At 31.3% G+C, this 21680-nt stretch overlaps 3 protein-coding genes and 1 long non-coding RNA gene across 5 annotated transcripts; 2 read left to right on the top strand and 2 right to left on the bottom strand.

Annotated features, from left to right (window-relative positions):
* Positions 1–64: 64 nt before the first annotated feature.
* On the bottom strand, positions 65–526 carry LOC119682508. Its single transcript, XR_005252585.1, has 3 exons — positions 456–526; positions 212–391; positions 65–135 (listed from the first exon to the last, which is right to left on the bottom strand). It is a non-coding gene; the product is annotated as an uncharacterized LOC119682508 (long non-coding RNA).
* Positions 74–4319, top strand: LOC119682507 (glutamate receptor ionotropic, kainate 2-like). The gene is made up of 15 exons (XM_038095966.1): positions 74–320; positions 467–627; positions 692–908; positions 1151–1341; positions 1400–1622; positions 1766–1929; positions 2018–2248; positions 2312–2515; positions 2577–2661; positions 2723–2999; positions 3064–3265; positions 3336–3561; positions 3733–3845; positions 3906–4055; positions 4136–4319. Exons 1-15 carry the CDS (start codon positions 74–76, stop codon positions 4298–4300), a joined length of 2856 nt encoding a protein of 951 aa, XP_037951894.1. The 3' UTR covers positions 4301–4319.
* Positions 4320–5588: 1269 nt separating this feature from the next.
* On the top strand, positions 5589–8858 carry LOC119683220 (glutamate receptor ionotropic, kainate 2-like). The gene is made up of 13 exons (XM_038096854.1): positions 5589–5674; positions 5804–5921; positions 5988–6186; positions 6237–6400; positions 6468–6698; positions 6779–6982; positions 7046–7130; positions 7198–7474; positions 7560–7761; positions 7867–8092; positions 8158–8270; positions 8364–8513; positions 8572–8858. Exons 2-13 carry the CDS (start codon positions 5901–5903, stop codon positions 8740–8742), a joined length of 2043 nt encoding a protein of 680 aa, XP_037952782.1. The 5' UTR covers positions 5589–5674; positions 5804–5900; the 3' UTR covers positions 8743–8858.
* Positions 8859–9280: 422 nt separating this feature from the next.
* Positions 9281–21631, bottom strand: LOC119675635 (leucine-rich repeat serine/threonine-protein kinase 1). Of its 2 annotated transcripts, none has more exons than XM_038086841.1 (23): positions 21613–21631; positions 18907–19066; positions 18125–18290; positions 17677–18063; positions 17329–17597; positions 17005–17265; positions 16785–16943; positions 16098–16386; positions 15733–16040; positions 15213–15660; positions 14627–15147; positions 14271–14570; positions 13730–14215; positions 13532–13655; positions 13225–13476; positions 12087–13157; positions 11302–11672; positions 11079–11235; positions 10693–11011; positions 10370–10634; positions 10073–10315; positions 9569–10001; positions 9281–9505 (listed from the first exon to the last, which is right to left on the bottom strand). In XM_038086841.1, the coding sequence occupies exons 1-23, from the start codon at positions 21629–21631 to the stop codon at positions 9281–9283; spliced, it is 7233 nt and encodes a 2410-aa protein (XP_037942769.1). The 2 variants fall into 2 exon arrangements, with proteins under 2 accessions (XP_037942769.1, XP_037942768.1); XM_038086840.1 differs by lacking the exon at positions 21613–21631 and adding an exon at positions 19138–19372.
* Between the last annotated feature and the right edge of the window lie 49 nt (positions 21632–21680).

Here is a 21680-nt window from a genome sequence, read left to right as displayed (position 1 = left end):
AAAATTGGATTTATTTTTATTGAGCCAAAAATTGTTTAAATTAAGAATTTTCTGAAAGTATTTAGTTGTTTCCATGCTCTCCACGTGTGCGGGAGTACCATTTGTATCTGGCGAAAGTATCTATCGTTTTAAATACTTTTCAGTGTGGACAGTTAAAAAAGCAAGAAATAAGATGAGAAAACCTTTGAAAATTAAATTTTTAGTTACATACTTGTTTTCATTGATATTTAGTGGTGCAGTAAAAGTAACCATGGCTTATTCACAGCTGGATTCTTATAATTTTGAGTCTAACCAGGGCACAAGCAGCAGCATACGTATCGGTAAGCATGCACTCATAATAGGAAGAGTGTCTTTTTTATATTGCACATATGTCAGCTTATTTACTCTCAAACTAATTGTGTGTATGGCATCTTATTTATTATTACGATATGTCCGATTTTATAGACAAAACTTACAAATTTCTTAGGTTTGATCTCCGATTTCAATACTGAACATTTACGCACTGCATTTGAGTTTGGAATATTCAAAGCGAACTCTGACTTAAGCGTTCCTCTAGTGGGAATAACTGAAGAAATCAATTACGGAAACTCTCTTCAAGCAAATGATAAATTATGCCAATTAATGAAGGTAGGTATAATTAATAATATGAAAGATGGCATATTTTATCTCAATTAACTCAATTCCTTTCTAGGATAGTATTGGTGGGGTATTTGCTCCAACAGCAAAACATACTGCAGCTCATCTCATGCAAATATGTGATGATAAAGATGTACCATATATTTATCCACGGATGACTGACAAGTACGATGGTTTTAATTTATTTCCTCATCCAATAGATGTAGCAACTGCTTTACATTCTATCATAAGTGCTTTCGAGTGGTCACGGTTTATATTTCTTTATGAATCCTGTAAGTAAAGATTTGTTAAGTTATGGTAGTGATCCAAAGCGAAATATTTGTACTACTCGTAGTGAATTTTAGAACCTAGTATAATAATCAATTGTAAATGTACTTAATGTGATGTACGTATAGTTTCTATTAAACTAACGTTCAGTGAACTGGAATACCGACTAATAACCTAAGAATCATTTTCTTATTATTTTGACCATGTTTCTTTAATTTCTTTTATTATTTTCACTAATACATTTTAGCCAATTATCATACGATATTAGATGGACTAATGTCATTTTATAGTAGCAATGGACCAGCCATATCTGTTGTGCGTTATGATTTAAATTTAAATGGTAACTACAAACCCGTACTGCGTCGTGTTCGGAAATCTGTAGATAATAGAATTGTAGTTGTGGGGTCTACACCATCGGTTGCTGAGCTTTTAAAGCAGGTTTATTTAAAACATATTGATTACATCAAACGTTTATTAATAACGGTTAGTCTTTTAGGCACAGCAAGTCGGTATGATTAATGAGGACTATAAGTATATAATCGGGAACTTGGACTTTCAAACTTTTGACTTGGAAGAATTTAAATATAGTGAAGTTAATATTACTGGTTTCCGAATGTTTTCAATAGATAACCCACAAATACGAGAGTTAATGGATCGTTTAAATGAAGATAAACTTGCAATGCAGTACGGAAAGCCCAAAGAAAAAACTAACGAAGAAGGTAAAGATATAGTATATAAATGATATATAGCTTTTTGTTATATAAAAATACTTTTATATTTTTTATTTCTCAATTTCGACTAAAAAAAATATAAATATTATTGTATTTTGGATTTATTGAAAAAGTTTCATTTGTCCTTATAGGATCTTGTCCTATAACAATTGATATGGCATTGACATATGATGCCATACAGGTATTTGCTGAAACTACTAAGCACTTAATATATAATCCTCAACCACTTAATTGCTCAGACACAAATGATAATGTGCAAAATGATGGTTCAACTTTCGGAAATTACATGAAATCGGTACTTTTATAATACTCATAACTCATAACTCATAACTCTGTTGCCGCAATTTTTTAATGACTTCATATTTTTTATAAATTCCTTATAGCTCGATATCTCAGATAAAACTATTACAGGCCGTATTTACTTCGAAGGTAATATTCGTAAAGGATATACGTTTGATGTTATTGAATTACAGCAATCAGGAATTGTTAAAATTGGCACGTGGAACGAATATACCAATTTAACTATTGAACGTCCTCCACTTAAAAATTTGGTAAGCCAAACCATTGATGATTCCCTAGTTAATAAAACTTTCGTGGTGCTAATATCGGTTGAGGTAAGATATAGATATATAATTATGACAGATCTTCACATTTTCGTTAACATTGTCTATCATAAGACCAAACCTTATGCCAGTTTAGTGAAAACTCATAAAAAACTGGTGGGTAATGATCAATACGAAGGGTATGGAGTTGATTTGATAACTGAATTAGCGGACAGATTGGGTTTTAATTTTACACTAGTGCCAGGTGGAAATGATTATGGTACTTTCAATAAAACAACTAATGAAACATCAGGAATGTTAAAAAAAATTGTGGAAGGTGTAAGTTTAAAGATATTATTTATATAATTTATTTTGCTGACTTATATTTATTTGTATATAGGAAGCAGACTTAATCATAACTGATCTAACCATAACTTCTGAACGCGAAGAAGTTATTGACTTTTCTTTACCTTTTATGAATTTAGGTAGAACTTCATAATTTAGTTTATACAATAAATGATACATATATACTATTTAACATTACAGGCATATCAATTTTATTTGTAAAACCAAAAAAAACTCCTCCCGCTGTCTTTTCTTTCATGGACCCTTTTTCTGAAGAAGTTTGGTGGTATTTAGGTTTGGCCTATTTGGGAGTATCATTAAGTTTTTTTATATTAGGTCGATTGTCACCAACAGAATGGGATAATCCATATCCATGCATTGAGGAACCCGAGGAATTGGAAAATCAATTCACAGTAAATAATTCCTTATGGTTTACTACAGGAGCACTTCTGCAACAAGGTTCGGAAATAGCGCCCAAGTATGTTTGTATTTCATATTTCAAACTTCTATTTGATATAATAGTATTAAACTCATAAAAAAAGGGCGCTTTCTACACGAACTATTGCCTCTATATGGTGGTTTTTTACACTAATTATGGTCTCATCTTACACAGCTAATTTAGCTGCCTTTCTGACTATAGAAAACCCTACCAGTGTTATTAACGACGTTAAAGATTTATCTGAAAACAAGGGTGATGTTCAATATGGCGCTAAAAGAACGGGATCCACCCGTGCTTTTTTTGCAGTGAGTTTTATAGTGAATTGTATTATTCTTTATTTCAATTAAATAAAGTTTATTATATATGTTATTTCAGACATCAGAGGAAGAAATTTATAAAAAAATGAATGAGTACATGACAAAGAACCCAGGTTACCTTACTGATGGTAATGAGGCTGGTGTTCTTCGCGTAAAAAGTGAATCCAATTATGCATTTCTAATGGAATCAACTTCAATCGAATATAATACTGTACGCGAATGTAGTCTTATGAAAGTTGGAGATCCTTTAGATGAGAAAGGCTATGGCATTGCAATGAAAAAAAGTACTGCAAAATATTAATTTTTTATTTAATCTACTATTAATAAACATACTTGCATTAATTTTATTTTAAGTTTTGAGTCGTTACTTCCAAATACTTTGATTAGTTATTCAATTACTAATATTTATTATTTACATTATTAAATATAAATATATTACTTATTAATATAAACAGATTGGCCTCACCGTGACAAATTCAATAATGCAATGTTGGAACTGCAAGAACAGGGAGTACTTGCACAAATCAAAACCAAATGGTGGAATGAGATCGGTGCTGGTGTGTGTGAAGTATGGTACCATGTACTCATTTATTGTTGAATCATTTTTTATAAAACTGTTCATTTGCAGTCTAAAACCGGATCAGGAGATGCATCTGAATTAAATCTGCACAATTTAAGTGGTGTCTTCTATGTTCTAGTAGCAGGAAGCTGCTTTTCAGTAGTTTTTGGTGTTGTACAATGTTGCATAGATGTCGGGAAGAAAGCAAACTATTACCAAGTAATGTGTTTTAGTCCAGAATGTGAAACATGTTAAACATGTTATTGAATGTGAAACATGTATTTTGATTAATTTTGTAGGTACCATTTACGGCTGCTCTCTTTGAGGAATTTAAGAATGTGGTACATTTTTCGAATAACGAGCGCACATTGAAGAGCGCTACATCAGTTTACTCACGCAGCAGGAACTCTTCAATGTCAATAAATTCTCTGGAAACCGACTCTGATAAAACAGCAACAAAATAATGAATTTCTTAAATTTAATATATGAAAAACTAGCATTTTCTTTATTTCATTTTCATCTTCAAACAAATTGAAAGGAATCAAAGAGATTGTTTTTTTCTCAATAAGAGTGTCCGCTTATTATAACAGTTTGTTAGAGATTCTAAAAAACGTTGATTTAAAATAAATTGAGCATTTATATATATAGCAGTGTGTTTTGTTTTCAATACGAGTGTATATATATATATTCTTTTGAAAGACTCATTAGTTTTCAATTTTTCTTCAACGGGAGTGCAGTCAAAATTTTATTCACTGATATGTGCTTATAATATACAAAAATAGACATCCACATGTCATAACAAAAATAAATCTGGAAAATTGCAATATGATAAAAATGATAAAAAATGTATTGCAGATACAAAATTTTTAAATTTTTGTTCATATTTTGTGAAATAATCATCTGTAATGCACAATCTAATGATCGTTATAGTAAAAATCGCAACTACGGTTATCAAGAGGAAATTGTGCCCATACCGATTGGTAAGTACTCAAAACCCATATTCTCGTTCTTTGGCGGAATTAAATGAAATACATGAAGTTCAAATAGGGTTAATTAAGGTTAATTAACCATTACCTACAAATTAATTTTCGAACATGAGTATTTTACAAATAACTACGATCCTGGACGGAAGGGTCCTGAATGAACCCTGGAAAAAACAATTAAACAATGCTTAATTTCTTTCAAAATAAAAATAGTAATAATTTTACAATTAATTTCATTTGGAAGCATATTTTTGTTTTTGTTTTTCTTTTGAATCAATCATATATCACATGATCTCATTTTTCGTTTTCATTTCATAAAAAATATATAGAATTAGAAGAAGATAGAAGAATTGAAGAACCAAAATAAATTTTTCGATAAATAATCATTATTAATAATCATAGGATTAATAACCGATCAAAATACTTACGAACTGGGTCGAGTTTTCGATTACGCAATAGAGGTAGCTAATGTAGACACCAGCTCAACTAGACCTCAACTATTCGCAAAAAAGGACGAACTCAATTATGGCGATTGTTTTGAAGGCTATGAAAAACTATGCCAAATGTTGGAAGTAAGTACATACTACATTGGGTGGAGGAAATCTTACAACAACCAACAACTACTTTACTTCTTTCAGACAGGTGTTGCCGGTATATTTGGTCCTTCATCCAAACACACTGCCGAACACCTTATGACTGTTTGTGAATATAAAGATATACCTTATTTTTACCCTTTCTTAAATAGAAACTTGTTAAGTTTTAATTTAAGTCCGCATCCAGCTGATCTGGCATTAGCTCTTTATTCGCTTCTAGCTGCATATGAATGGACAAAATTTACGTTTCTATATGAATCTGGTTAGTAAAAAGTTAAAAAAAAGATGAAACAACCATTTAATAATATTTTTTCAAAGTTGAAGATTTAAACATGCTTCATGAATTAGTGTCACATTATAAGAAAAATGCTCCTATTATCACTGTTTTAAGGTACGATTCCGAACTGAATGGCGATTACAAACCGATTTTAAGAAGAGTGCGCAAATCGACCGATAACAATATAGTTGTAGTAGGTTCAACTAATACCATGGAGGAATTCTTGAAACAGGTTATTACCTATCCTAACTAAACTATAATTAATAAAAAACATTAAATCCATCTTATTTGATTGTAGGCACAACAAGTTGGTATTATTAACGAAAGTTACAATTACATAATTGGCAACCTGGATTTTCATTCCTTTGACCTAGAGGAGTATAAGTATAGTGAAGCAAACATAACAAGCTTTCGCATGTTTTCTCCAGAACAACCCAACATGCAGAATTTATTAAATTCAATTGACTACACAGATGTGGAAGAAATCTTTAGAAATGGTATTTAAGTTATGTAAAAGATCAATACAGAAACAGAAATTTTTTTTTAGGATCTTGTCCCATAACAATGGAAATGGCTTTGACATTCGATGCAGTGCAATTATTCGCAGAAACTTTAAAACATCATAGCCTTCGTGCTATTGGAGTTAGTTGTTCTAAAAATAATGACAACGTTTTAGAGGATGGTTCTTCATTTCGAAACTATATGCGCTCGGTTATACGACTTTTTATTTCAATCCCTTAATCGCATTACTTAATCAGCAAATACTTGTTTTCTCTAGATGGATATTCAAAACAAAACATTAACTGGTCGCATTTTTTTCGATGGATATGTACGTAAAGGCTATACATTTGATGTTATTGAATTGCAACCCTCAGGTATTGTAAAAGTTGGAAGTTGGAATCAAAATGACGGATTCAGTGCTCAAAGACTAGCACCTACTAAGTCCCAATTTGATAATGTAGATAATTTATTAGCGGATAAGACTTTTACGATATTACTATCAGTATCTGTAAGTGTGTTATAAAATTTACATTACATTACATTACTCATTACAGTATCATAGAAAATTTATCAATTAACATTTTTCAGAATAAACCTTATGCTAGCGTAGTTGAAAGTCATCAAATGCTAGAGGGTAACAACCGGTACGAAGGATATGGTGTTGACTTAATAAAAGAACTGGCTGATAAGCTTGGTTTTAATTACACTTTCATGAACGGTGGCAACGACTATGGTACCTTTGATAAGAACACAAATAAATCAACTGGTATGCTTAAAGATATTATCGAAGGTGTAAGTTACATAAAATTTTTGTTATCACTATATTTACCTTTACCTATTTACCTTCAAATATAGACAGCAGACTTGATTGTAACAGATTTAACCATAACATCAGAACGTCAGGAAGCAGTAGATTTTTCAACACCATTCATGAGTTTGGGTAAACATATGTTGAATATTCTTATTATACTAAATACATATAACGATTTCCTTTTAATGATTTTCAGGTATTGCGATATTATACGTAAAACCTCAAAAATCAAAACCAGCGTTATTTTCATTTATGGATCCGTTCTCTAAAGAAGTGTGGTGGTTTTTGGGTTTAACCTATTTGGGAGTATCGTTAAGCTTTTTCATACTAGGTCGTTTGTCCCCAACTGAATGGGATAACCCATTTCCTTGTGTTGAAGAGCCAACTGAACTGGAAAATCAATTTACTATAGGAAACTCACTTTGGTTTACGACAGGTGCCTTATTACAACAAGGTTCAGAAATTGCACCTAAGTACGTATAAATTACTACTAACTTTAAATATACTTTAAATATTTTTCCCATAAATTATTATTGCTTACATTCTTTCTCCCACAAGGGCTTGGTCCACGCGACTAGTTGCTTCTATATGGTGGTTTTTTACACTGATTATAGTATCTTCCTATACTGCTAATTTAGCAGCATTTTTAACTATTGAAAAACCAACGAGTTTGATAGATAATGTGCAAGACTTGGCTAATAATAAAGGTGGTGTCACTTATGGTGCTAAACGTTCTGGATCTACACGAAATTTTTTTTTGGTGAGAGAATTATACATTATATGTATCAAATAACCAGTATTTGATATACCAGTATTTTGATAACCATTATTTTTACTAAAAATTTAAAATAAATTATTATCTTAGACCTCAAAAGACCCTCTTTATAAAAAAATGAATGATTTTATGACAAATAATCCAGACTTACTTACTGATTCAAATGAAAATGGTGTTGAACTCGTAAAAAAAGGTGTCAAATATGCTTTTCTAATGGAATCTACGTCAATTGAATACAATACGATGCGTGAATGCGGTCTACGCAAGCTTGGTGATGCACTAGATGAAAAAGTATACGGCATCGCAATGAGAAAGAGTAAGTCTGCAGTTATTTTTGATTATTAAATGTAAGTACCTTTTACCTATTATATCGTTTCATAGAATGGCCGTATGCAGACAAACTTAACCAAGCAATATTGGAATTACAGGAGCAAGGAGCTTTAGCGAAACTGAAAAACAAATGGTGGAATGAAGTTGGTGCTGGATTATGTTCTGTAAGATAACTAAAAAATTTCAAATTTAATTGATCTAATCAATTGTAGATATCAAATGTTTTAGCTCAATTATATATTTTTTTTTTTACGTAGTCTAAAGAAGAACCACCAGACGCTTCCGCACTTAATATGGAAAATTTAAAAGGTGTATACCTTGTGTTGGTAGTAGGTAGCACTCTAGCAATTATTTACGGTGTTACTAGTTGGCTGATATATGTTATTTCAAAGGCTCGTGTGTATCATGTATGTATTTTCACTGTTTTAATTACAACAACTTTATTACTCTTTCTACACTTTAAAGCTGCCAATAAAAGATGCATTTATAGAAGAGTTTAGAATTGTGACTGATCTCCAAACATACACCCGAGAGCTGAAAAGTTCTGCCTCCGTATATTCAGTTAGCAAAAGTTCATCACTCTCTAGCGCTGTATCTAGTCAAGCTTTACAAACACGTCGGAAATTGAAAACATGAAGTTCTAATTAAAATATTAATAGTTTTAAAAGTGTTTGTAAATACTTATATTTTGGAATGTTAAAATCACAAGCAGATTTAAGTCTATCTAATAAAAATTGTTTGCGATATATTTTACAACAATAAAATAAATTAATTTAAATGATTAATTACGATAATAATTTATAATTACAAATATAGCAACAAGTTGACCAGTTTTTTAAAACTAAACGAATTCAAATAGTTAAAAGTTCATTTAAGTAAAATAAATAAGATAAGTAAATTTGTTAGTTAAACTTAGATTGATACATTAAACATACAATTAACATTGTAATCTAATATTAAGTAAAAAAACAAACACGGACATATAATAAATATCATTTTGGAGCTGATGATATGAGAAATATGTTATTACAATAACTGAATCAAGTGATTAAACAAAAAACTATTCGAATTAGGAGCGCAGATAAATTAATGAGTTCCGCATCTATACTAAAGCATGGATTATATGAATTAATTAACCACGGTAAATACTTTCATAGCTCAACGCGTTTATTGTTTATGTCCAGTCTTTTGCACGCCACAACAGACAATGGATATGGTCGTCAATATCAACTGAAGTTGTTTTTGGACTATTTTTAAATGGTTCAGATTGGTTTGAAGTGGAAATATTTTTTGTAGTCTGTGTATCATCCATATATCTTGAAATAAGAGATCGATATCGTCTACCAATTGTGGCAATAATTGGTGAATTTTTGTTTGGTATTGGAATTATTGCTTTAATCTGCAATAAATATTGTAATTTCATAAATTTTATAATTTTTTTAATATTATGTATTTTACTTACTTCATTTTCATAAGGTCTAAAAACTGTTATTGGGCGTAAAGAATTTACTTCTGCGATTATTAAGCATCCCCAAGTGGTGCCTATATAAAGTTCGGTTAAATGCACTGCTAAAGCCGATATCTGACACTTTATCAAACTCAAGTGCTCATCAATGGCGATACTCTTCAAAGATTCAGAGCATGGTAGTAATTTGGAACAATCTAATTTATTGTCAATTTGCTTGGTACTTGTATTCCATTGGTATACCATAAAACCCGGATATAAGCAAGTAAAAACAAACTCATTATTTGAGCACATACGTGCCACTTTAACATCCTCTATAGCACTTGGTTCATCATTATGTAATAAGGCTTGATGCCCACACACACCTGTAGAGCTCAGTGGAAATATATTAATTTTACCCGCCATCTCACCGCACCAAAGTTCGTAATTACTGTCGAAAATTAAAAACAAAAATCAATTCAAAAATCACATCAATTAAATTATACTATTTTAAACACCTACTTTTCCGTCATAACATAACAAGCACTATGCATTATTAACCCTGCACAAATTTCTGTCAGAACAAATGAACCTTCAGCAAAAGCACAGTTTGTAGGTATTATCTGAGCGTCAACTAAAAACACTCGACCGTTGTGTAATCCAACTGCAACACGCTGTATTTTTTCTAAATAGACTAAACTTATTACTGGTGATTTTATTGCAGGATCCAACATATAAGAAAATACATGCTCATACTCAGAGATTCTGAAAAATATTTTATTAATATTATTACAAGCAAAGCAATATATTTAATATCACCTATATGCATGTAAATGCCCTGCTGCATCACCTATCCATATAGAATCTACAATTATGCAACAACACAGCATATTAATTTTGTGAACTCGAGTACCTGATCGGGCTCTATTTGATGGAGTTTCAGCCCGAGGTGATTGCTCCAAATGCAACTTATTAGTACATACAATACTACTACATTGCAGGAAATTACCAAAGGCAGTAATATCAAGTATATCAATATGTGAATTATAAGCAGGCAACCACAACTCAAAGCCAGTAATGTCATCTAGAAATATTGCAATTCTATTGTTATTAAATAAGATCATCATACGAATTTATCGAACCTTCAGATGTTGTCACTGTATTAAAAACACCACATACAATTTTATCCGTGGTAGGCAAAGCAATAACATCTAATAAATGAATACACTCAGGAGCTGTTAAAATGGAAACTATTTGACTAGCTGAAGGACGCTTCTTTGGCAATTCATCCCAGCATAACACCATCAAATCTAAGCAATATGTTGGAAATTGTGTCTCACGTTGAGTTAATGGAGGACGATTACCATCTAAAATACATTCCTTAATTGACTCTTGTCCTTCAAATGGTTGACGCAGGCTTATATTTTCATATATAAACATTCCAAATGAAAAACAATCCACCTAACGAATATATATAATTTTCACAAATTTTTTTTAATTTACTTTGACTAAAACTTATTTTACTTACTTTTTCTGTATACTCCTCTTCACCGTTGTAACGTATTATTTCAGGAGCCATAAAACCCTCAGTTCCACCAAATCCTTTAGAACCACTGGGTGCAATTTGACGACTTATGCCATAGTCAGCAATTTTAATATGAACACAATTTCTAGGATTATCGTCTCTGTAAATTTATCAAACCTCTCTATTAAAATTTTCGCACGGCTAACATAAAACTTATAAAACTTACGCATGTGGTTGCGGAAAATCCCATACTAAAACATTTTCCGATTTAAGATCACGATATATAATTCGTCTTCTATGTAGATATTCAATAGCTCTTGCAGCTTGCAGAACCAGTATTTGAAATGTATGTGGTCCTATGTGCGCTCCACTTCGACGATACTGGCGCAATATCAAATCTAAACCACCCATGGGTGCAAGTTCCAAAACTAACGCTAGTGGTTTAATACATATACCAACAAGCGGTACGATATTAGGATGTTTTAATGTAAGTAGTACCGCCAGTTCTTGTCTAGCTGTACAATATGCTTTGCATGCATGCTGTAATGGATCTCGATCCCATTTACCCAACGCAACTTTATAAGCCATTAAAGCACTCTGAACAAATTGAAATATTTGAGAAATTAAATAAATTATTTATTTAATCACTAAACTAAAGAAAATTAGTTTTCTATTCACTATGTTTCCATCGCCTTCGTATAATAAATCATATCAAATATTTTCTAATGACATACTAAATTATTCATTAGCTTTTCTTCTTACTTTTTAATGTAATAGTATGTTCCCATTAGCATCATTAGGCCAGTTAACTTACTTGATATTGCTTAAATTACTTGAATATTAAGTTAACTGGTCTAACGAAGCCAGTTGAAAAATAATAAAATAACAAAATAAAAAATAACAAAAATAAAAAAAATAGTCAACTAAACTGCATTTTCTAAATCTTTATAAACTAAAGATATCTATTTCTTACATCAGTTTGAAGGATATAATAACATTGAAATAATTTACCTCTTTTGCTCTTGGCCCAGGTGGTACGGGTTGCAACATTTTCATAGCGACTGATTTAAATACTCTAGAGCCTTTAATTTTGCAAGTTGCCTTGAAAACAAATCCAAATGCTCCACGTCCGAGTAATGAGCCTTTCACGATACTATCAGAATTTATGGTATATTTTTCTGGTATATCAGCAAATATAACGTCTGGAGCTAATTTCATCATATCCATTTCCAAATGAACTGGACAACATATTTTTGTTTGATTATATACAGATAAAATGCATTCTTCAATCATCCAAGAATAACATACATTAGATATGTCAGGTATGTTATATAAAGGATGTCCATCTACAGAAGTAGTTCTAGAAGAAGAACATGAATCGGGACCAACTCCCGAATCAGCATCAGAAAGGCAAAGCGAATCTTCTGAACGCCTTTCCCTTCTAGAAGTTGCATTTAAATATGCGGAGAACACATTTGGGACACTATCATCGAAGCCATCGCTATGCATAAAAAAAATTCTCTTGTTATTTATACGAGATTTAGTAGCATTTGTACTATTATCAGCGCCTTCACATATATCTTTTCCATTTCCATTTCCATTACCCAAAATACAAAGTTTTCTTAAACATTTAGGGCATAACACTAACCGTGTTATTAAAAACCGTCCTTCAGATGTGTGTACAAAACGAGTTCCTAATGAAGGATACCAATCCTCTAAAAGCAAATCAATATGATCAACAGCTAGAGCCAATAATTTTGCAATTACTGACATATTAGGCTCAATTTGAGCTAGAAGCTGATTATCATTACCTTCTTGACTTACATTTATATTTAAAAGAGGAAAATGAATTTCTAAAATACTTGATGAGGCAATATTTACATCACTCCAAACTCCATCCACTTTAAGTTTAAAGCGATTAGTAGTACTACGAAATATATGCGTTTTTACTGATGTCTGAAATGGCACCTCCCAAATTTTCAATATTAAAATTGAACCGTAATATAGAGATAACCCATTTTGCCAAAGATTCCAAAACGTATTTTGATCCAATGAAATACGTAAATCAAAATCAAAAAACCTCTAAATGATTGCAAGATAAATTATTAACAATCAATGTGTAACTCAGAACCAATGTGTGTGTACTTACATCAGAACACATAACATATGCATTTTTAATGGCATCTATAATTTGTTCATCCGCCAACACACGTGTTAAAAGTCTTGACCAAAATCCAGAGGGAAAATAAGTCATAAGTAGTATTCGCCTTAAACCCATTTCTAAATTATTGCTATCATTCATAACCGTACACTGTGGTTCAAACTTTAAGTTATTTGTACTCATTTCTTTCGATATAGAGTTGCTCAGGTTTACACTACGGCCTCGTGATCTCTGCGATATCTATTAAGAAATTCATTTCAAAAGTATAAAGACACTATTCACTTTACAACAATACCTTAATTGTTGTACCACCACTTGGGAATTCATTTTCGTTAGGTGGTAGAAGAGACGGTATCAATAACGTGCGAGAATCCCACGTCAGTGCTACTTCAAACTTATTTAATAAACTTGTAATATAACTACAATTAAATGAAATAAAATATTAATAAAAGTTCCTTATTTGGAAATTATTATTAAAACATTTAGAACTTACCAACGATTATTAATACCCTGTGTGCTCGTATTTCGAAAAAGTAAGTTAAGATCATCTAGCTTCATAACACCAGTGCGGGCAAAAGGATTTATTTCTCTTACAGTAACAACGTGGGCCAACATATCACATAGCCATTGAGGATCAAGAAAATAAAAATCTCTAAGAGTAGCATCATCATAATGGAGAATAACACCGTTGTCATGCAAAAACATAGAAGCCTGGTTAAGTTCGGCAACATCTCTAAAGCTTTTGTAATTATGCAATCGCATTTCCTCAACTACAACTTTCTTGTACTGTTCGGCGTCCAACACGGGATCCATGCCCATCGCACGTAAATTACACGAAATTACATGAACTATATCTTCAAGTGCAATATAACTAGCGGGAATTTTTTGCAAAAGCAATGGCTCTTTGGAACCAGGTGAACGTAACATAAAAGCTGTATCGTAAATAATGTTAGCTAATAAACGTATGTTATGCATTGTGCTATAGAAAACAATAAAATTTACAACAAATTGGATATAAAAAAAATAATTAATACCGGCAGCTTATTTCTATAGAATCAATAACTCGTGGTAAACCAATTTTTTCAGCATCAGGAATAGCTATGAACTTTTCACGTATAATCTGCTGTAATTCCTCTGCTTTCTCTGCTGAAAATGATTCCCCAACTGCATCAAAATGAGTACCAACTATAATGACAGGGGAATTAGGTGCACGTGCCTGTATATTTCCAAGCCATTGCAATATTTCTGAAAGCCCCTTGTGGCCATCTGTTACTTTCCAAAGTACCAAATACAAACTACGTTTTGACAAAAAATACTGATGTGTAGCGTAATATCTAAATTAATTACCGAACTTAATTATAGTTATCATTTAAATATGACATGCACATACTCTTTTTGTCCACCAAAATCCCAGGTTCTAAATACAACTGGTCCATGCGATCCTGGTGCTTTTCTACGCTTTTCACAAATCCACGTTCCAATATCGACCCCAACAGTCGATATGTTACTGTCACGCGTAGTTGATCTAGACAGATTCCTTGTGTGACCCATACGTTTTGCCCAATGATTTTCAGAAGCACGTGATCTATGTGAACCTGCTCCACCTTGCCTTAAAAGATCCAGTAACGTCGTTTTACCAATTCCCTGAACACCAACTACCATCAATTTCATTCGTGCATACGGTTGTGCATCTTCATATATTGATTTAAGATATCCAATAATGTCCATTGTTTTATATTTTTTACTTTCTATCATCGATCTTAGAGGGTCTTGAAGAAGACAACCCCTAGTATTCAAATTCCATAATCGAGACAATAAACCTAAATGGGCCGGTAGGTCTGTAACATTAATATTTCCACTAATATTTAAAACACTTAAACTATTGAGTTCGTGCAGAGATGAAGGAATTTCCTAGACAAAATTTTTCATTTATTTATTTTCCAAAAGTGATGCGAGCGAACACGTGTTACACTTACTTTTAAGCAATTATTGCTAATATCCAACATCGATAAATTTGGAAAAATTAATTTGGATTTGGTAATACCAACAACACTCCAATCTGCATCATCAGATTCATTGAATAATGTTGTAATATCGTCGGTTGAAAGCTGTATGCGAGTTAGGAGGTTATCAGCTAAAATTAGAGTGCGCAATGATTCTAAACGCAAATGACGACGATGCCTACAAACACTTCTTAACACAGTACTACGGAAAGACGTAGTTTTATTACTACTGCATGCTTTTGAAAATGAAGACACATGGTCATCAGTGTCACTATTATTAGCTCGTTCTGTATAGCTGTAACAAAGTAAATGCGGATCAGATTCGGTAATGCGAGGCAAGCTTGGCCAGCAGGATATTTCATTGTGACTGAGATCAAGTTGTTTGAGTGTCGATGGATAACTTGTGACATGTCCCATTGACCTAAGTATAAGTTCATTCAAATACATTTCATTTATTATTTATTATAATAATGCAATTAAAATGACATGTTACCGCAAATTATTATAAGACATATTTAATCTTGTTAGACTAACTGCTAAACATGGCAAGGCGACTGGAATGCTAGTAAACAAATTATTGGCAATATTTATACTATTTAATTGCGAAGCACCATCTTCTTGCTTGGATTCATTCCACTTCAGATCATTATCAATTATATCCAGCGAACTGCACCATATATTGCGATGTAAGACTTGATGTGTAACAAGTGAGCGTGGTTTGCTTTTGTGAATATCGGAACCATCCAAATGGGAAAATGCTTCTAAATCTAATTTATCTAAACTAACCTGAGATGTTGAAGTCTAAACATTGTTCTTATATTAGATATATGATATTAAAACTAAATGTGGATATTTTACCTGCATTGGTGGTACTGGCAAGTCTTTGAGCAAGTTAAATGATATGTTTAGTTCGCGTAATTTTGGTGCCTTCCACATATCAAACGGCATTTCTTGTAGTTTGTTGTTGGAAATATCCAAAATGGTTAAGCATGGTAAATGAAAAATTTCTGCAGGTATAGAAAACAAACGATTATCTTGTATGAAAAGCTCATCTAAAACTGGACAGCTATAAGAAGGTTTGGCACCATTTGATGAAGTCAATGGCAGTGGTAATTGATTAATTTTATTTTGTGCAAGATTAAGATACCTGCAAAAGTATTGTAAATAAGTTAATTATTACACATATGGCAATATAAAACATATATATACATATATAAACTAAATCCACTTAATAACACAAAGCAAAAACAACTATCATAATGTATAATCTTTCAATTAATCACTGGATAGATAATAAAACAAATAAAAACATTTAAAGATATTAAATTTTTTTAGTAATTCTTCAGATATATCAAGTATATTTAATATTCATATATTTGTTTTAATTTATTATTTATTATTAAAATCTATTATAAATCAAAATAATTAATTCAGACAACAGATCAAGGTGTACTTCTATCCACTCCATTTTAAAATAATACAATTTTATAAAATATATTAAATTTTTAAAACTTCTTTTAAGTTAATATATAAACAAAAACTAACCTTAAGCTCACTAAATTAAAAATTTCCACAGGAACACTGCTTAAATTATTGTGTGAGAAATCAATACGAGTAATAGCTGTCAATGCTACTTCTGTGATTCTAGGATGTCCATGTAATTTCGGATTCAATTGCAGTACACCATTTACCATCCAATTAACACTATAACAATTATGTACTAATAAATACATTATAAATTGTCAAAAAGGAAAGGAAACTATACCGTATGAATGGTAACTGCACATTTGTGTTATTATGCCAGTCTATAATCGTTGGTACATTTGGAAACATTGTGCTATAAGATATGTTCGAAGCAGATGGTAAAAACACTTTAACCTCAACTGGAGTTGGAAGACCCTTTTTATTTATTTTATAATCTGAATCGGGATGTATACGTTTCGACAATAAACGATTCAAAATAGCCTCGTCTTCAGCTGCTATAGCAACACTCAAAGCAGTTCCGTTGTCATCTCGGGCACCATGACTATTAAAATATAAAAGCATTAATTCATAAATTAACAAAAAAAAATCATTAATCCATAGTTACTTTAGCAAAAGTTCCACCATAGGCAGCGAACGTTGCTTACATGCCTCAGCAATTGGAATATTACTTAACCCATATATTTCTTCACTACATTTAGGATCATTTTGATCTTCTACTGGCTTCGCAATTACATTAGGATTAGCGCCATATTGCAGCAATACAGCAACTACATCCAAAAAGCCTCCTCTGACAGCTGCTAAGAGAGCCGTTTCACGCGCAGCACCACACAATAAATTCAAATTTATTGGACATTTTTCAGTCTCATTTTCTTCCTTTGTAAAAAAAAATATAAGATCAATTTAAAATCCTATTTTTAGAAAATTTAAAATTTTATAGAAAAATTCAATTTACCTTAACTATATTATCGCCCTCAGCAGATATATTTAGTTTGGACATAATTGCTTGTATGCCAAATGATATACGCTTTCGTGTTGGTGTTACAGTTGTGCTGTTTGGACTTGTACATGAAAGGACCTTGAAACATTTTGCACGCCATTTTAATAGGACATTTACCAATTCTTTATTACCGAGTATACTCGCTATGTACAAGCTTGTTTGACCTGTCACATCTTGAGCGTTAGGATCAAACGGCAATCGCCACTCCCATATACCTTCTTCATCTCGATATGTTGAGTAGAGATATTCTGGATATGGAAAATTTATTAGTAGTTCTAGCACTTTGATATGACCATTAATACAAGCAGCATGTAATGGAAACCAACGTTCTACTGTTGGTTGCTAAAATATAAATTTTACTTTGTATAATTATTTTTTAAAATAAATAAAACGAAAGTCTTACCTGAATTAAATCTGCAAATTTTTCTAGCATGACTTTTGCTATGTTGTAGTGACCATGATGGACGGCAATATAAAGAGGAGAATATTTCGTAACAGCATGCGAGCGACCATCTGCTCCAGCATCAAGTAAGCGGTGTGTTATATTCTCAAAGCCTGACTGAGCAGCTCTATATATAAATATTATAAATCAGTAAAAACCATATATTATGACGAATTTAATTATAGTTGTCATTCATGCCTTTATTAATGCTTTATTTATATAAATCAGTTCAGAGGTTTCATGGACAAAACACTAATCCGATTAACAATACGTACGAGTACAATTTAGGACAATTTAATTTTGATATTTATGGTGTCTAAAGCAGATGTCAATGTAGCAACTTGATATTTCGAAATTATGAACAAGCCAAACAAAGGAATGAATTCCGAGTGAATGAATACTTGAATCTGAAATCTTATTTGTGTACCACACAACACCCAAGCAGTTATTGTTTATAATATACATACATATGTACGTGGAAACGTGGAAGATAACAATTAGTAGCAATGGAATTAAGTGAATGCTTGAGTCTAAAAGTGAGACTGCTAAAGGTCTCTACTCAAATTTAAATATACGTATACATTTGTCAATGCGCTTTTTCCAATTCCCCTTAATATCATATTGTAGACCATGGCATTATTTTTTTTAATAATTGACTATTAAATTAATTAAAAAAAATTAATTTATTTAATTAACAAGAAATCCTGAAAACATAATTATTTAGCACTTTTAATTTCACTCACAAGAACAACAACGTATTTGCTCCTGCCAATGCCATATTGACAATAATTTGCCTTTCACTTCCTAAGGCTTCTAGCAATACACGCACTATTCGCTCATCACCGGTAGTAACGGCCTGACGTAATTCCCGATGTTTAATGACACGAACTTGTTCGCGGGCATCTGTAAATAAATTTAATATAAACTTTGGTATTATATAAGTAAAAATACTCAGATTTATTTTATATTTGTACCTAAACACCTAGTTACATCCATAACTTCATCCACAAAATAATCACACGCATCCAAAGCGGTTTCAGTACCAGATTTTGGTTTATCAACAAAGTCCCAATCCAACATTTTTGAAAATTTTATGATTTATATATTTAAACACTTCCACAGATGGCAGAAATTTTCTTTATGTATAAATTTGGGACAGTCTAAAATTTATAATTGCTCCCCCAAAAAACTTGGCTAAGTCCAACCTACCCGTCCAATGGAAAAATTCACACTAAAACCAATCGAACGTTACATATCGGTTTTTCCGTTTTAATAAAACTTTTTATACATTAAAAGAATATTGAAAAATCAATTTTCACTTTGGAGACTCATTCATTAGACACATGGAACCAGGGTGAGTGCCGAAGCAACCAAAGAAGAAAGTGGTAGCAAAACAAAACGCATAGCCACGGATTTTTTCTCTGCGCAAGGCACACAAACAAGACCAACTGTTGCACGTTAAACAGTCCAACTGTTTTGGTTTTATTTTTGTTGTTGTTTTGTTTTGTTTTTATTATCGAATGATACCAAAACTGCTGCAGTCGTAAGTCATCATCCATGTCTGCTTATGCTTTAATGAAGCATAAATTTACTCAGATATCATTTACGATAATAAATTCCATATGTTATAGCAAACAGTGCAGAAAGTTTTTAAAAAAGTGTTAAACATTTTATGAAAAAAATTAGCTAAGAAGAAGACGAAGAATATTGGACTGAATTTTTGGACAGAAATTATTTAGAGGAATATCTGATCTTTATTAACACTACCTATGTTAAACAATGACAATTACACAAAATATTTTATCTGAAACCCTAAGACTCTTCAAAATTATTCAAACTGTAAATATGGTTTACGCCTACTTCCCTAGGATGTCTTCGTGTCCCTTATAAATAATTATTCAAATATGTAGACATAAGTATTTACTCATTTATAGTCAGAATTATCTAGCCTATAGTAAAGAACAATTCGAAATATGAAACAGAGGAAGCATGATGTGTATATTAAGCTATCTTCATATAATCTAGTACTAACATTCATTTCGCACCTTAAATTTACATAAAACTCTATATAAAAAAATGGTTTACAAAGTTTGGACATTATAGAAAACTTTTTCATATTGAGATTTACATCAATTTTCAAAAAATGGATGTTAGGACTAAGTTTTAGGTAAAAATACATTTACTTAAAAACTTTTTAATGATTTAACAATAATATAGCGGATTTTTGACTTTAAATATCATGAAACCTTTCAAACACTAATAATGTTTTTATAAAAATAAAAAAAATTTATCCGAAAGCTGTCTTTATCAAGATTAACAACTATCTTTATCACTTAGACTATGTATGTCGTTATGTATATCGACGTTTGCTAAACATTAATTGAACGGAACATATTCCAAATTCGGCAATACTTTTATGCGTTAGCAAAAAAAAAAGAAATATTGAAGACAATAAAGCAATGAAAACTCTTTCGTCATTGTCCTAAGTTGATCACTGAAAGCAGAATTCAAAGAGTCTTGCTTAAAGTGTTTGAAAGAGCCTATTAGCATTAAAAATTCAATGAAAATTCAACATATTGGTCGTAGAAACTTGTGGAAATGGAAGTCTTGATAAAGAATTAAATGTAATAACCTATTCAAAAGGCAAAAGTTTATCTCTATCCTGGGATCTAGATTCAATCAACACTCACACTTAAATTCCACACCAAATTAAAAGACTGCATTTGATTACTAAATAGAACATACAACTAAGTACAATTGAAAAACCATTTCAAAAACTTGTTTCAATGAACTGGTTTTTCCAAAAATCAAAAACCTTTTTTGATATAACAATTATATATTTGTCAATATTTTTATATCTTAAATTATATTATATTATTGATATTGTACTAACATATTACTATAGATAAATACAAATAAACAAATTACTAATTTTGTAAATATTTCTGGAATGCTATTGCGATTTCCTGGAAACGCCGATTTAACAACTACGACTTCTACTACTCTATATGCTGACATTATTTATTTAACAAACTTCAGGAGCGGTGAAAGTTAATTAAATTTATTAATTAAAATCCGTTGTTAAATATGGATGTCTGGTAATGTGCCAGCTTTAATATAAGTAACATGATATACATGGCATTCTTGAAAAGTAACTGCCCGTTGTTAATGTTAAAATACAATACAAGACAATATTTTCTTTTCAGAGGTGGCAGCACTACATTTCATTTTGTAAATAAACCAAAACATACATACATACAAGTATTTGGACTTATGAACGTACTTCGTAAATAAATCGATTTCATTCAAGAAAGTATTAAATATTCAATCATATTCTCTTCCTATTAAAACTGATATAATTTGATTATTTTAATACAACTTTATAAAAAATCACCTAATTTTTTGACTGTTTAATTTAGTTTTTAATAATTAGTTATTGATAAACATACCTTCGTCAGAATCACTCATATTATTCACTCTTTTCAACTTCAATTATTCAAATGCTGCTACTTAAAAC

Source organism: Teleopsis dalmanni, chromosome 2, assembly GCF_002237135.1.
Source record: "Teleopsis dalmanni isolate 2A chromosome 2, ASM223713v2, whole genome shotgun sequence".
Classification (NCBI taxonomy): Eukaryota; Metazoa; Arthropoda; class Insecta; order Diptera; family Diopsidae; genus Teleopsis; species Teleopsis dalmanni.
The sequence above is the reverse complement of the archived record's forward strand: the minus strand, read 5'-3'. Positions and strand labels throughout refer to the sequence as shown.